The sequence below is a fragment of the Mobula birostris genome, chromosome 2 (assembly GCF_030028105.1).
Source record: "Mobula birostris isolate sMobBir1 chromosome 2, sMobBir1.hap1, whole genome shotgun sequence".
NCBI classification, from domain to species: Eukaryota; Metazoa; Chordata; class Chondrichthyes; order Myliobatiformes; family Myliobatidae; genus Mobula; species Mobula birostris.
Genome location: NC_092371.1, coordinates 144,821,902 through 144,837,897, shown reverse-complemented (window position 1 = coordinate 144,837,897; position 15,996 = coordinate 144,821,902). Strand labels below are relative to the sequence as shown.

Here is a 15,996-nt window from a genome sequence, read left to right as displayed (position 1 = left end):
AAGTGATACTCCAGAAATATATATATACATAAAGGTCTGTGTTTTCAAAATGTAAGAAGCTTGACGCTGCTCACTACCCATGCTGTTTATGAAACTGCGTGCGAAAAGATCAGGAGTTTCATTGGCCCTGAAGGAAGAGTACTTCCTTTTATTATTTAATAGGTGCCCTATTATACCAGGGGAATACAAAGGTAACCATTACCCATTTTCATAAATTCACCGCCTCCATACACACGCGAGCATAAGCACGAAAAACTGATTTGTGATTTTCATAAATAGTATTAAGCTACGAAAATAGAGGCCCGCACCGGATTCCAGTTATTGCAACAGCGCAGTTCCAGTTATTTAATAAGGCATCTGATAATTCATTCACTTTTCCCACTAGCAGAAAAGAAACGCCCTCCTTGCTTCCGGTGCGAAAGCCTGTGGCGGAGATGTGGGGATCGGTAAACACCCCCCACTCTGCTCGAATAGTCCGAACCACGGCTATTACTGAAACTCAGCGAATCATGTCCTTTCTCGCAGCGACTGGCAGAGAAATTGTTGAAATCTGTTAACATTAGGCTAGGAAGAAGAGGTGGTTTGGGATACCGACTCTCGCGATTGGATTTGGCTATCACTTTTCTTTGCGATTGATTTTGTTTTGTACTTTTTGGTCTTCAGCCATAAAACCGAGAGACAAAATTAAAAAAACGTAGCCTGAGACCTTTGGAGTTTATTCTCAACCCCCGTTGCTGCCCCGCACCCGGAAGCGCTTTAAACTAAACCAAATGAAACTTCCAGCTGGCGGGAATTGTCGCCCACGGGAGTCGGGGTACAACGCGCCGAAAAGTTAACATTTTCTCCAAGGGGATTTGCGAAGAAGAAGCGAGCGAGGTGAGGAAGAGTGGGCTCGGGGGTGGGGCTCATGAAGCTCTCCTGCCAGGAGCCAGTTGAAACCACGCATACAGACACATACACTCACTCACTCAGAGAGAGAGGAGGTCCGATGCTGGCCGGTGCCTTTGATTTCCGCTCGCTTTAATTCGCACCATCCTGCGAAGACATATCACACGGCTCTCGGCTGCAGCCCCCGACCCCACAAACCTCTTACCCCACCCCCATTTTTCCCTTCCCAGCTTCCCAACGGTTTCTGGCTCTCTCCCTCCCAGCGTGGTTTTGTAAGGAAGTTGAAAGCCTGGATTGGGGGAAGTCAGCGATACCATGACTGGGTCCAGCTCAGTACAAACTTTAGGCCGTTGCAACAGCGTGAGAGTGTGTGTCCCGGCTCGGTTCATCACGCCCCTGACACTGGCGCTGCTCCTGTTCGTGGGCTTGGCTTGCGTCGGCTCCTCCGACCCCTGCCCGAGGCTTTGCGAATGCTCCGAGCCGGCGAAGACGGTGAAGTGCATTAACCAGGAACTGAGCGCCATCCCGAGCGGCATCCCGGCCGGCGTCAGGAAGCTCTTCATCACGGGCAACGGCATCTCTACTCTCAACGCCGGGGCATTCGGCCAGTCTCTGGAACACCTGACCACCCTCTGCCTGAGCGGCAACAAGATCGAAACCATCGAGGCCCTGGCGTTCGCTTCCATGCCCAGTTTGACGCAGCTGGACCTCAGCAACAACCGAATCTCCACGCTACACCCGGAGGCTTTCGGCAGCGGAGGAGGTGCCCACAGCCTGCGGGACCTCAACCTGAGCCGGGCGCTGTTCAACGGTTCGATGGTGGAGCAAGTCTCCGAGCTGCTCCAGAACGGCAGCCTCGCCAACCTGGAGACCCTCAAGCTGTCCGACAACGATCTCTTCTACTTGCCCGCTCGCACTTTCTCCCACTTAACCAGCCTAAGGCAATTGGATCTGAGGAATAATTCATTCGTTGTCTTCAGGGACACTTTCCAAGACTTAAACCTGCAGATGCTCGACCTGCGATTCAATGCGCTCAAGACGGTGGGAAATGGCACGTTAGCCGAACTGAACAGCCAGCCCCAGCTTCGAGTCGACCTCCGGGATAACCCCTTTGTCTGCGACTGTGGCATTAAGGAATTCCTGGGTTGGCTGCAAAGTACCGACAAGGTAGTGAAGAAAGACAACTTGCTTTGTGCGTCGCCGGAAAGTATGGAAAATAAACCCATCCTCCAGGCTGGATACTCCGACTTGGAGTGTTCCTACCAAGGTGACATGGAAAGCGTTTTGCAAACTTCTTACGTATTTCTTGGGATAGTTCTGGCTCTGATTGGGGTGATCTTCATGTTTGTGCTGTACCTGAACCGAAAAGGCATCAAAAAATGGCTTAACAACGTGAGGGATGCGTGCCGAGACCATATGGAGGGTTATCATTACAGATACGAGATTAACTCAGACCCCAGATTGACAAACCTTAGCTCTAATTCGGATGTGTAATGTACATTGATGGGGATATTTGACTTATTTAAGACTAAAGACATTCTGGGTGGATTTTTAATGATTAATTATTTGTAATCGCTATGCATGGTGACATAAGAAATGGTTTAAAAGTTGCTGTCACTCCATGGGATCCGGACAGTGACAAAAGGTTTGACATTCACTGTGGGAAGTGTCCCATGTGCTCTGTGTGTGTGTGTGTGTGTGTCTGACCGACCTTTTTTCCCTCTTTTATGACCTGCTGTGTAACGGTGCCAAAAGGGGAGCGCTATTGGAAGGCAGAAAAGGTCTCCAAACATAATAGGCTACTACTTGAAACTTCGAGGATTAATTGCTACAGTAACCATTTCACGGAATAATGAGGCAGAACAACCGATAAGATCAATAAAAACGGTGTTGTAGCAAACAGGTTTGGAGCATTGTCTTCCCAAATTCGGAAGTTTTATCATCGGTTTTCCCCAGCAAAACAACCGCTTTATTGTAAATTCCAACCGCTTAAAACATGCTAGTCACAGAGGAAAAAGGCTCCTACTATTATCGCCCTACTTTAAGTATAACCATAAGTCTTTAAAGTTTACCTGTCTCCCACGAACTTTACAAAACAAAGTGATAAAGTAAGCCTTCCTTTTATTTTTGTTGTGCTCTCGCGTGCCATTTGGGTAAGGGGGATTATTGCAATAAAAACTGGCCGTCAGTCTGTCTGCTCCTGTGAAACGGCGCTGTTTGAAAACATCTGGATGCACAAAGATCAAGGAGTCTCCCCACCCCCATCGCCCAACTGTTATTAAAATAGAGCGCTATCCCCACATGGAGAGTGGTTTAATTGATGCTGCCCGCAGGCCTCTCTCCAAGTGCCACGTTATTTGAGAACTGTGAAATCTCGCTTGACAACTGTCTATTTCACGAGCGTACGTGCGAGTGAAAACAGCAAAACCAGTTAAATGCTGAGCCTCGCAAATTCTTGTGAATTTTTATTGAAAGGTGCATCTTTGCAACTCAATTAGTTGTTTTGTAATATTTTCGAGGCTGCACGGACAATCAAACCAACTAACCCCCTCGATTAAAATGAAGGAAACACGCAACTGCCACAAAAATAAAGGTTAACTATGTTTGGCAAAACCAACTTGTAGTAATTAGCAGTGAAGATTTTTATACGTAGTACGCACGCACACGGAGGCACTCCGGAAAAGATTTGTGCAGAGCGGAGATGTAAATAACAAATATTTGCACGGACAAGCTTGCATTACTGTATTTATCAAAGTAGCAAATTAGACCCACAATCCGATAGTAAACTACTAGAATTTGAATGCTGAGCACCACTTGGTATAGTGCATGATTGTTCCGGGGAAGGACTGCACTGGGGTAATACTAGAAAAAAAACATTTGCTAGCCAGTGAATGAACCCAACTCATTCCATTTGTTCGGCTCCTCAGCATGATGGCATCTTGCAACATCGCCACAGCACGGAACGTTAAAACCTAGGCAAATGGCTGCTTTCATGTATGTGATTTTCATCTGAGCATTAATGGGTGTTGGAAATATTTCACTTCTTTTGCTCTTTGGTGCACGCCATAGATGTGAAGCATTCTTCACCTTAGAACGTTTTGGTGCATGTGCTGTGGAGAAGTTTAAAATATTCTCCTTTCTCTGATTTAATCTTAATTAAGAAAAGATTAACATTTTACACAACATACAGGGGAAGGTTTGATGCAATGATTTAATAAAGCCAGATGGGAATGTGAAATAGTGCCGAGCTAATGTCCATAAACTTCAGACTTGTAATTACTTATCAATCTAATTCACTTGAAAATATTGTCATTGATGTGGCAGATTGCTGGATGATGTACTGCTTGTCTTGGCAAAGAATAAGCTTTGCACCTTGCTTCAATCTAGCAGTTCCCTCTTCTGTCACAAACAGCAGGGTGTTGTTCAAACCCTTTAGTGTAATGACACACCAGGTTGTAGAAATTCTATCAACTAATATGTCAGAGCAGGCAGTAACTAAATCTAGTCTTGAATTTGTAATCTGGGTGAAAAAATGTATAGGACAGATTGTACAAGCTGTAAAGAGAACAGTCACTAATAAGAACCTCTTAATGATATGGCCGAAGTCTTTGTAAGCTCCGAGCTTTCACTAAAATTTGCAACATAACATGACATAAGGTCACAACTATTAGAAATTAGCTAGTGCATTTTGTTATGTGGATCTACCTATTTGCTCTATTCAAAATCCACTTGAAAAATGCATTGTCCACTGGTATTAGTCATTTGAGTGGGAAATATGATATATTGCAGTTTAGTTGATGACTTTTATCCATACCTATTATTTGAAATGTATATATGTTTATTTATATAAGATGATGTTAGTTATAAAATAGCAATCGGACATGAATTTGTAGACCATATTTGGAACATATTTCTTGATCATATGTACGGTACCTGTAAAAAGAAGGCAGCCTAGTCCCATAATGAGCTGCTCTTCTTAAGCAGATTCTGTTTTTCATTGTTGCCAAGTGCTAATAATTGCTTCTGTTGTCAGTTTTGAAAATTTTGTTCAATTGTATTCTGAATTGTCTTCTGCAAGAAAAGATAAGCAGGTATGATATTTCATTGATCAAAAAAAAAGCACGGACAGAAATCTAGGTTAAGGCCATCTGGAGTGCATTTTATTCTGATCTATATATAGGTTTGCGCAGTGAAGAGATGGCAAGAAATGTGCTGAATACAGCTTTCTACCATGTCACATCCTTGACTAGTACCATCGGTCTTATGGTTACTGGCAAGATAAACAAGGCCATGGTGGGGATGGTTGGGAATGGGGGTGGGGGCGTGCACTTTGCATCTGGTTCATTAATACTACTTATATAGTCATCAAGAGATCATTGCATGCAACAAAAAAAGTGTAATAAAGAACAGAAGTTGGAATAATAAGTAAGTCACATAGCTAGAGCCCTGAAGAACGTGAGCATATTCAAGCTGTATGTTGTCTGCTTACAATCGCTTTGTTAAATTTTATTAAGAAAATAAATAATATTGTAGTGTGTTCCTGGTCTTAATTTGCTATGGATTTGATTCGTAGCTTTGATTACTTTGTGTATGTATATGTGTGTGCATACGTTATATGTGTAATGCCTGTGTGAGATTCAGAGTTGTTGCCAGGTGTAGATGACATCTTGATACCTTTACCTTCTGAGAATGCCAACTGCATTTTTCCCAACAGTGAACATACTCGTGAGAAGCTATTGATATTCAGTGATGAAAAAAAGCATGGCAGTGAGCAAGAGGTAAAATTTGTTCTAATTTAAAGAAAAATCATTCATCATTGAAATAATAATGTCCAGTGATCCAGAGTCACTCAAGGGAGATGCTGAGTTACAGCTGTAGTGTTTGTACGTACACAGCAAACCCTGCAGTATTCACTGAATCTGTCACAGGCAGATGTAACATTGTGATGGTAAAATTACCTAAACCAAAGTTACCCGCCTGCCACAATCAAGACCAAAAGCACACCGACTGTTGAATAATCACACAATGCATTTATATAAAATGTTTAAAAGCACTGCTAATAAATGAGCAGAAGAAGCAAGTTTGAAAAAGGCTTTTTTATAAATAGAAGCAATGCAAGTGTCTAACCCCCAGAATGGGTTTAGCTGAATGATTTGTTTCCACCTATGGAGATGTGTAGAGAAACACTCATCAATGGTGAGCACATGTAAAAAGGCTGCAATGAAGACCATGATCTGGCTAGTGATTTTTCACAGCTAATTCCTACTCTGTGTGTACCTTATTTACAGCCATAGTAATTGTTTTGTACCTATGCTGAAAAACTCATCAGCTCCTAAACTCTCTGGTCATCTCAGTCTGCTAAAAGTTGCATAGATATTGTGGATTAGGCCATGGGCAAACTATTGAAAATTATATGAATTTTGAATTTCTTGGAGACACAACCCAATGTAGGTATGTGGTAACAGAAATGACAGAGTAACAGGATTTACCAGAACAAAATATGAATATTAGAGGGAACTCAGAAGTCAGGCAGCGTCTATTGAAAGGAATAAAGAGTCGATGTTTTGGGTCAAGCCCCTGCATCAGGAGTGATGAAGGGTCTGGGCCAGAATTGCCAACTCTTTGCCCTTGTCCATAGATAATGCTTGACCTGCTGAGTTCTTCCAGCATTTTGTGTGCATTACTCTGGATTTCCAGCATCCACAGAATCGGTTGTGTTTATCACCATTAGAATTTAAATACAGATATGGAGAGCGTCACAGAAGCTGATCTTGAGAAAGAGTCTTAGTGGCACTAGGAAAGGTAGACGCTGCACATGCTGTAAAAATATTGATGATAGAGCTTTATGCATAACTGAGAATCAAATAGGATGCTGAGGTTTCACTTCACACTGTTCTGCCTTGCTGAGTGTGGGGGAGGGACAGGCAGGCAGATGAAAGGCTGCCAATGAGAGTCATCTGTAACTCGAGTAGGTGTCCACTCCTATGAAGTCATCGAATTGAAAGATAGGTGGATTTTGCCACCATACTTTTAGTAAAATATGTAGAGTGGCTGCAAATGGCATAAGCAAGGAGCGGAGTTTAAAAAAAACAGCAGAACAAGTATATATTAGGTATATTTGGACAACTGGGGTAGAATAAGTATTAATTAAGTATAATATTATTCTCAGTGTACCAAAGAAGTTCATTATCAATTGATTTTGCAGGTGTAAATATGTAACATTATTATAGGCTAAAGTTTTACATTAAAATAATGTTTTTATTGCTGTTTCCCTTCAAATTATCCCGCTCAAAAGTTCAAATGCACCAGAAGTATAAATATGAAGCTTGGCTTTCTGATCTCAATAAACAAGTGACTGCAAAGCTCTGCCATATGGAAAGGCTATTTGGTGAGGTATAGGCAGTCATTTATGTGTCCCGGCAACCATACCCTACTGAGTTAATCATCACAACAATTAGAAGGAAGAAAGCACAAATAGTGTAAAGTAGGGAGATTTAGCTTCTATGATTAGAAATCCGCTGTTTTCAAACAAGTTTTTAAAAACTTCTTCATTTTGTCTGACAGATATTTTGTCTTTGTCATTTATATATTCTGGTTCCTTTTTGCAATGAGAAAGAATGATCAATGAGAGCATAGTAGAAAGGCTGGTCTTTGAGCACAGATGGAAAATAGTGGCCAAAATACATTTGAAGTTTCCTTGGTTAGGTTAGGTTAGGCTTCAAGTTACTGTTTAAAACGTCTAATTGCAAATGTGAAAACCTATAATAATGCAGTGTTTCTTTTTATTTCTCTTTTCGTGGAGGCATCCTCCTTGATGTATTTATGAATTTAGTCCAGAACAATATTTTAATTGCAGCTGAAAATAAATTTATCACCATAAATAAGATAGTAAGGGAGTTCCAGTTCTGTGAGTAATCCTTTATTAAAATTAAATCAGTTAATTTTAAAAACCTTGTGTTAGTTTTGTTAGCAGTAAATTAAGTACATTTTAACATGAACACTTTAAAGAAAATGTCTTGGTGCACCCAAGAAATAAATGCAATTCAGCGAGTCTTTCAGTATCAATGGTATCTCACAATTTTAACTGGGGCATGGGTAGACTTGTGGTGATAACTTAATTTGGATGGGCTACATCCTGACGTAGCATAATAGATAACTGAAAACAAAGACATAAAGTGTTTGGGGCATAACTCTTCCATGTTCTAAATTTTCATTCTTTCGTAATAGCTCGTTGACTCAATTCTACACATGACGTCAATGTTAAGAACATAGACAAAGCGAAACTTGTCTCTCATATATTTATATTAATCGCCCAGAGACTATACTAACTCAACACTTAATAATCATCTTTATATGTAACATTGAGCCATACATAGTTGGTTGAGCAACTACATTTTCTTCGGTCATTAAATTTTGAATGTGTTTACACCATAGTGGAATTAACATTTTTGTTATTTTGTTAACCTTCTTTTACTTCATAGAAGAAATAGACACATGTAGTTTAAAATAATTTCAAATTAAATGTAACTGCTAACTGGAGGGTTTTCAAAAGCTCACTAACCCCTTGTTAAATTTGCTCAGGATGAACTTTAGTTCTGACACAGTGTTATAATAGAGTAGCTTTCCAATGTGTATAGTCAAGTCTACATTACTTACGTGTGCATTTTCTGTCTGACTTTCTAGGTGGAACTTGCACTAGTTCTAACCCATTGAGTCTTTCCCAATCTAAAGGCAAAAAATATCCATCAGATGTCTTCAAAGAGATTGTTGAAGGAATTCCACACTGTTAATATCCACTGAAAATTAAATGATCTTGACTGGCAGTTTGTTGTCCATGGCTTGAAGTCCCCAGCCTCCCTCTCTACATTGTACATTATATTTCTACTCTGCATTTGCTTTTAGTTATATCACAACTAATCAAGCCGTTATGTTTAAAGTGAATTTTAAAAATGACACTTCAGAAATTTACTTGCGTGTGTTAGAGGTGTGCTTCATTCTTAAAGATGTAAATAGCTGTACAAATTTAAATGCAATCTAATGCAGGGTTACTTCAACAGAAGTTACATAAACATAATGTTGGAAATAAAAATGATCTTTCTCTCTCAGATGTTTTGTGCTCTGCCATCAATTCCTGTGCATTTCTCTGAGGAAACAGAAGAGATTCCAATATACACTCAGTGGCCACTTTGTTAGATACAATGCTAATAAAGTGGCCATCGGATGCTTGTTGGTGGTCTTATGCGTTGTAGCCCATCCACTTTAAAGTTTGATGTGTTGTGCATTCAGAGATGCTCTTCTGTACACTATTGTTGTAAAGCGTGGTTATCTGAGTTACTGTCACCTTCCTGTCAACTGGAACCAGTCTGTCTCATCTCCTCTAACCTTTCTCATTAAGAAGGCATATTCAGCCACAGGACCGCCATTCTCTGGATTTTTTGTGTGTGTGCTTTTTGCACAATTCCCGCTAAACTTGAGAGACTCTTTTGTGTGAAAATCCCAGGAGATCAGCAGTTTTTGAGATACCCAAACCACCCGTCTGGCAGCAACAATCACTGCACGGTCAAAGTCACTTAAATCACATTTCTTCCCCATTCTGATGTTCGTTTTGAACAACAACTGAACCCCTTGATTGTGTTTACATGCCTTTATGAATTGATTTGCTGCCATGACTGGCTGACAGCAATTTGCATTAACAATGTCTACCTAATAAAAAGGCCACTGAATGTACATTCAGAAAGACGCAATTTCATCATTTTTATTTGCTTGCGGGTTCTGTTTTATTACTCATAAAATCATGTTTCCATCACTGGACTGTGTATTAAAATAGGTATAGTGAAAATGTTTGGTTGTTACTGTGGTATTTGTGTGTATCTTACCAAATCCAGTTGGTACCGAAGAAAGCATATCCTGAAAATGAATATTGTATTGGTGGAGAGACAATGAAGAAAACAAACAACGTTACAAACTGCAGTGTGTATTTATAGTAGAAATTATGTTTAAAACTAAACAATCGAAACAAATCAGAAAATTCCATGCATTAAGTTATGAATTCATTATTAACTGAATATTGTGTTCAGTTTAACAAGTCCATTGTTTTGATGGTATCACACTCCATTGACCATTATTAAGATATGACCATGATTAGTGTTTCATATAAATACAAATAAATATAAAAATGAACATGGGAGAAAAGTATAATGAATGGCTTAATCAATGTTGCCCATTTTATATTATCTCAGAGGTCAAAATGCCCCCCAATGAAACAGTAATAGACTTGCTCCTTATTATTTCACTGGAGATCTTAACCAATTTAAAACAAATGTGGTAATGCTCTAAAGTAGCTGAGAGAGGAATTTGATGTTATTGCATTAGGCATATGAGATACCAACAGCCGCTGTGATTTTAAGGCTGATGATTCATATTTGTACTGGGATGTGTCTATAATGAAGTACAAATTTATGCTGCTATATACCATTTTCCCACATGCTTCCAATTACTTGTCAGTGTTATTTACTGCTATCAGCTTCTTGCATAAAAATAGTATATCTATACTTCTATCAAGTGAAACAGGTATACACTTTCCTGAGGATAAGCTGTCGAACTTATTATTTTCCCAGCTATCAGTGAAATTGGATGTTAAGCTGTGCATTTTCTGATATTCCCTCTGTGGTGAAATGCAACTTTGTTCTCTAGTCCAGTTTTCTTTCTTTCTAACATGAAGCTGCTTATTGATCCTTGGACTTTATTTATTCTAGGGATATGGGCTTTGCAGTTGGCACAGTACTTAATTGCCCATTGCTCATTAATTGCCCTTGAGGTGGTGAGCTGTCTTCTTGATCCTCTGCTGAATATGAGATGTGAGTATCCCACAATGCCTGCACACACGCCATACAACAGTACAGCACAGAAGATGATGGGTCTATGTACTTTTAAACAGGCCAAAATTTTTCAGCTACACAAAAAAAAATTGTTAGCTATGTTTATTCCAATACCTGTAATTTATTTCTTCAAATCAGAGGAATCAGAAGTAGACAGATGAAAATATAGAATCAGAGTATGTTGATTTTCTGATGACATGCAAACACTAGAATATGAATGTTCCTTTGCTGAATTAATCACTGGGCACTATTATTTTTTTCTTCATATCTCATTTTAAATTGCCTGGAGGACATATTATTCTCCAACTTGTATTATTTCTTTCCGCTTTCAACCCCACCCCATCTGTTCTGATCATCCTACCAACACTTAAAGGTCAAGTTATAACCAAGGAGTGCACTGGGAAAAAAGGGTTAGGGGAAGGGTCAAGATCTCTCCAGTTCAATTGCTGCAAATAGTTTTAATTCAACCTGAAGATATGGGTGCTGCTGGCAAGACTGATATTAATTGCTCAGCCTAATATGTCCTGAATCTGGGGGGGTTAAGCATGCAATTAGAGTCAACCATGCTGGTCCGGGACTCCAGTGACATGGTAACATACGATTTGACCTTTCCTAAATAGACATTAGTGAGCCAATGCTCACTTAAACAAAGCATTGCATTTAATTTACTACATAGATATGTTTATAAACCTTACATATGTATCACAACTTTCTTTTAATGTTTCCCTTCTGTTTTGGAATATCTTCCAATTAGTTAGAATACTTACAGCACGGTGCTGTGCAGTGCATTGAACAAATGATTTGTCAGGAATGGAGCTGCATGACTTTTGAAAAAGCTGTAAAATAAATTTCACTATTTTCATAGCTGATTTCTGCAATATTTTCAAGGTATATCTTTCACACACATTATGAAAACACACTAGAAAGAGACATTTGCTTTGATGTTTGTTTTGAGCCCTGAATAGAAGGCAGTGGACAACATTTCCTATCGGATGACATCAGCAAGAACCAGAACGAATGCTGAGACTCATTTAAATACATGCAAGGAGCTGCTTGCTTATAAGTAGTTCATTGTTTAGGAGGTAGTATATACCTGCTGCTTCTCAAAGCTTGCCTCTACCTTTTAAATGGGAGCTGTCATGTTTAACAGCACAATCTGAAAAGCATGTGGAGCCACAGGAATAATGTCAGTGGCCAAATGGATACTGTTTCGTGACAATGTGCTCTGGAGTTACTGAAAGAAAATGATTGGGCGAGGAAAGTAGTGTTGCTTCCCTAATGTAGAACAGGTGGCAAAAGAAACAGAGAGTGAGGTGGCTCAGCCGATCTGCGACAGTGACATCACCCCCAGAACCAATTTGTACCAGAGCCATCAAGGCATCACCCTGAATCCAGCAATCCAGTTCATTGAAGACAGCAACCCAGTTCATCATTGTGCGTAATGGTGCAAATGGCTCTCAAGATGGAGCCATGAGCCTTTAAATTAAGAAATAAAACCTGTTGCACATTATCCAAAGTGATATTTTTTTTAAATGCCAGAAATGCTCAGTAGGTCAGACAGCATCAGTGGGGGGAAAGCCACAGTGAATATCTTGGGTGAATGACTTCATCAGAACTGACGAACAAAGAATAAAGGAGCATTCTAAGTAGCAGAGAGAGGAAGAATAGAGAGAACAGAGGGACTGCTCATTAAAGGGTGAAAACTAAAGTTGTCATTCCCTCTTCTTGACACCCTTCCTATCTCTGCAACATAAACCAGCTCCCCCTCCACCTTTCTCTCACTGTTCCCAGTCTGTGGAAGTTTCCATGACGTAAAATGTCAGTTCACTTTTCATAGAAGCATAGAAAGCCTACAGCACAATACAGGCCCTTTGGCCCAGAATGCTGTGCCGAACACATACTTACTGTAGAAATTATCTAGGGTTATCCATAGCCCTCTGTTTTTCTAAGCTCCATGTATCTATCCAAGAGTCTCTTAAAAGACCCTATCATATCTGCCTCCACCACCGTTGCCGGCAGCCCATTCTACACACTCACCACTCTCTGTGTAAAAAAACCTGAGAAAAAGCCTCTGATGATCCACACGATCAATGCCTCTCATCATCTCATACACCTGTATCAGGTCACCTCTCATGCTCCGTCACGCCAAGGAGAAAAGGCCAAGATCATTTACCCTATTCTTGCAAGGCATGCTTCCCAATCCAGGCAACATCCTTGTAAATCTCTGCACCCTTTCTATAGTTTCCACATCCTTCCTATAGTAAGGTAACCAGAACTGAGCACAGTACTCCAAGTGGGGTCTGACCACGGTCCTATATAGCTGTAATATTACCTCTCAGCTCTTGAACTCAATCCCATGGTTGATGAAGGCCAATACACTGTATGCCATCCTAACCACACAGTCAACCTGTGCAGCAGCTTTTAGTGTCCTATGGACTGGGACCCCAAGATCCCTCTGATCCTCCACACTGCCAAGAGTCTTACCATTAATACTATATTCTGCCATCATATTTGACCTACCAAAATGAACCACCTCACACTTATCTGGGTTGAACTCCATCTGCCACTTATCAGCCCAGTTTTGCATTCTATTGATGTCCCACTGTAACCTCTGACAGCCCTCCACACCATTCACAACACACCCAACATTTGTGTCATCAGCAAATTTACTAACCCATCCCTCCAGATTCTCATCCAGGTCATTTATAAAAATCACAAAGAAGGGTCCCAGAACAGATCCCTGAGGCACACCACTGGTCACCGACCTCCATGCAGAATATGACCTGTCTACAACCACTCTTTGCCTTCTGTGGGCAAGCCAATTCTGGATCCACAAAGCAATGTCCCCTTAGATCCCATGCCTCCTTACTTTCTCAATAAACCTTACATGGGATACCTTATCAAACGCTTTGCTGAAATCCATATACACTACAACTACTGCTCTATCTACATCAATGTGTTTAGTCACATCCTCAAAAAATTCAATCAGGCTTGTAAGACACGACCTGCCTTTGAAAATGCCATGCTAACTATTCCTAATCGTATTATGCCTCTCCAAATGTTCATAAATCCTGCCTCTCAGGATCTTCTCCATCAACATACCACCCACTGAAGTAAGACTCACCGGTCTATAATTTCCTGCGCTATCTCTACTCCCTTGCTTGAATAATGGACAACATCCACAACCCTCCAATTCTCCGGAATCTCTGCTGTCCCCATTGATGATGCAAAGATCATTGCCAGAGGCTCAGCAATCTCCTCCCCTGCCTCCCACAGTAGCCTCGTACAGTCCCAGTGAATTATCCAACTTGATGCTTTCCAAAACCTCCAGCACATCCTCTTTCTTAATGTCTATATTCTCAAGCTTTTCAATCTGCTGTAAGACATCCCTACAATCTCCAAGATCCTCTTCCGTAGTGAATGCTGAAGCAAAGTATTCATTAAGTACCCCCGCTACCTCCTCCAGTTTCATACACACTTTTCCACTGTCACACTTTATTGGTCCTTTTCTCTCACACCTTATCTTGCTTTTCACATACTTGTAGACTGCCTTGGAGTTTTCCTGAATCCTGCTCAGCAAAGCCTTCTCATGGCCCCTCCTGGTTCTCCCAATTTCATTCTTAAGCTCCTTCGTGCTAGCCTTATAATTTTCTAGATTTCTATCATTACCTGGTTTTTTGAACCTTTCATAAGCTTTTCTTTTCTTCTTGACTAGATTTTCAGCAGCCTTTGTACACCACGGCTCCTGTACCCTACCATCCTTTCCCTATCTCATTGGAACATACCTATGCAGAACTCCATGTAAATATCCCCTGAACATTTGCTACATTTCTGCCATACATTTCCCTGAGAACATCTGCTCCCAATTTATGCTTCCAAGTTCCTGCCTGATAGCTTCATATTTCCCCTTACTCCAATTAAACATTTTCCTGACTTGTCTGCTCCTATCCCTCTCCAATGCTATGGTAAAGGAGATGGAATTGTGATCATTATCTCTAAAATGCTCTCCCACTGAGAGACCTGAGACCTGACCAGGTTCATTTCCCAATACCAGATCAAGTACAGCCCTCCTCATGTAGGCTTATCTACATATTGCGTCAGGAAACCTTCCTGATCACACCTAACCAACTCCACCCCATCTAAACCCCTCACTCTAGGGAGATACCAATCAATATTGGGGAAATTAAAATCTCCCACCACGACAATCCTGTTATTATTGCACCATTCCAGAATCTGTCTCCCTATCTGCTCCTTGATGTCCCTGTTGCTATTGGGTGGTCTATAAAAAAAACACGCAGTAGAGTTATTGACCCCTTCCTGTTTCTAGCTTCCGCCCACAGGGACTCTGTAGACAACCCCTCCATGACTTCCTCCTATTCTGCAGCCGTGACACTATCTCTGATCAGCAGTGCCATGCCCCCACCTCTTTTGCCTCCCTCCCTGTCCTTTCTGAAACACCAAAAGCCTGGCACTCTAAGCAACCATTCCTGCCCCTAAGCTATCAAAGTCTCAGTAATGGCCACAACACCATAGCCTCACGCTCTAAGCTCATCCACTTTGTTCATGATACTCCTTGCATTAGAATAGATTCACCTCAAATTATCACTCTGAGTGTATCCCTTCTCTATCACTCGCCTATCCTCCCTCTCACACTGCCTACAAGCTTCCTTTATTTGTGAGCCAACCACCCCTTCCTCTGTCTCTTCAGTTCGGTTCCCACCCCCATCAATTCTAGTTAAAGCTCTCCCCTACAGCCTTAGCAAACCTCCCTGCCAGGATATTGGTCCCCCTCGGATTTAAGTGCAACCCATCCTTATTGTACAGGTCACGCCCCTTTGATACTGCCTAACCTGCTGAGTGTTGTTTTTTGCAATTTTTGTTCCTGTTTCAGATTTCCAGCATCTGCAGTTGTTTGCTCTGATAATCTGTGCCATTATGACCACTTCCGCTGAAGAGAACAGGGAAGCTGGCCTACCTCATGACAACACCAGGAGGGCCATTCGCTTCAAATTCAACATTAACATGCTGTCGGTCACAATTAATCTCGATGTTCAAGAAGCAAAATTCAGAAAATTTAATAAAAAGAAAATACAATTGTTCTTTTCATGGTTCCAGCATATTTAAAAATATAAAAACTAATTAGATGCATGTGGAAAGATAGTTAATACTATATTGAACAAATCCTAATATTAGCCAGGTGTTGCAAAAAATGTATCACAAATAATAAAGA

At 40.8% G+C, this 15,996-nt stretch overlaps 1 protein-coding gene and 1 long non-coding RNA gene across 2 annotated transcripts; both read left to right on the top strand.

Moving 5' to 3' along the window:
• The first annotated feature begins 443 nt into the window (after positions 1-443).
• Positions 444-15,789, top strand: LOC140192498 (uncharacterized). The gene is made up of 3 exons (XR_011884306.1): positions 444-876; positions 10,644-10,745; positions 15,658-15,789. It is a non-coding gene; the product is annotated as an uncharacterized lncRNA (long non-coding RNA).
• tpbg (trophoblast glycoprotein) lies at positions 868-5,420 on the top strand. The gene has a single exon (XM_072250078.1). It carries the CDS (start codon positions 1,204-1,206, stop codon positions 2,380-2,382), a length of 1,179 nt encoding a protein of 392 aa, XP_072106179.1. The 5' UTR covers positions 868-1,203; the 3' UTR covers positions 2,383-5,420.
• Positions 15,790-15,996: the final 207 nt, after the last annotated feature.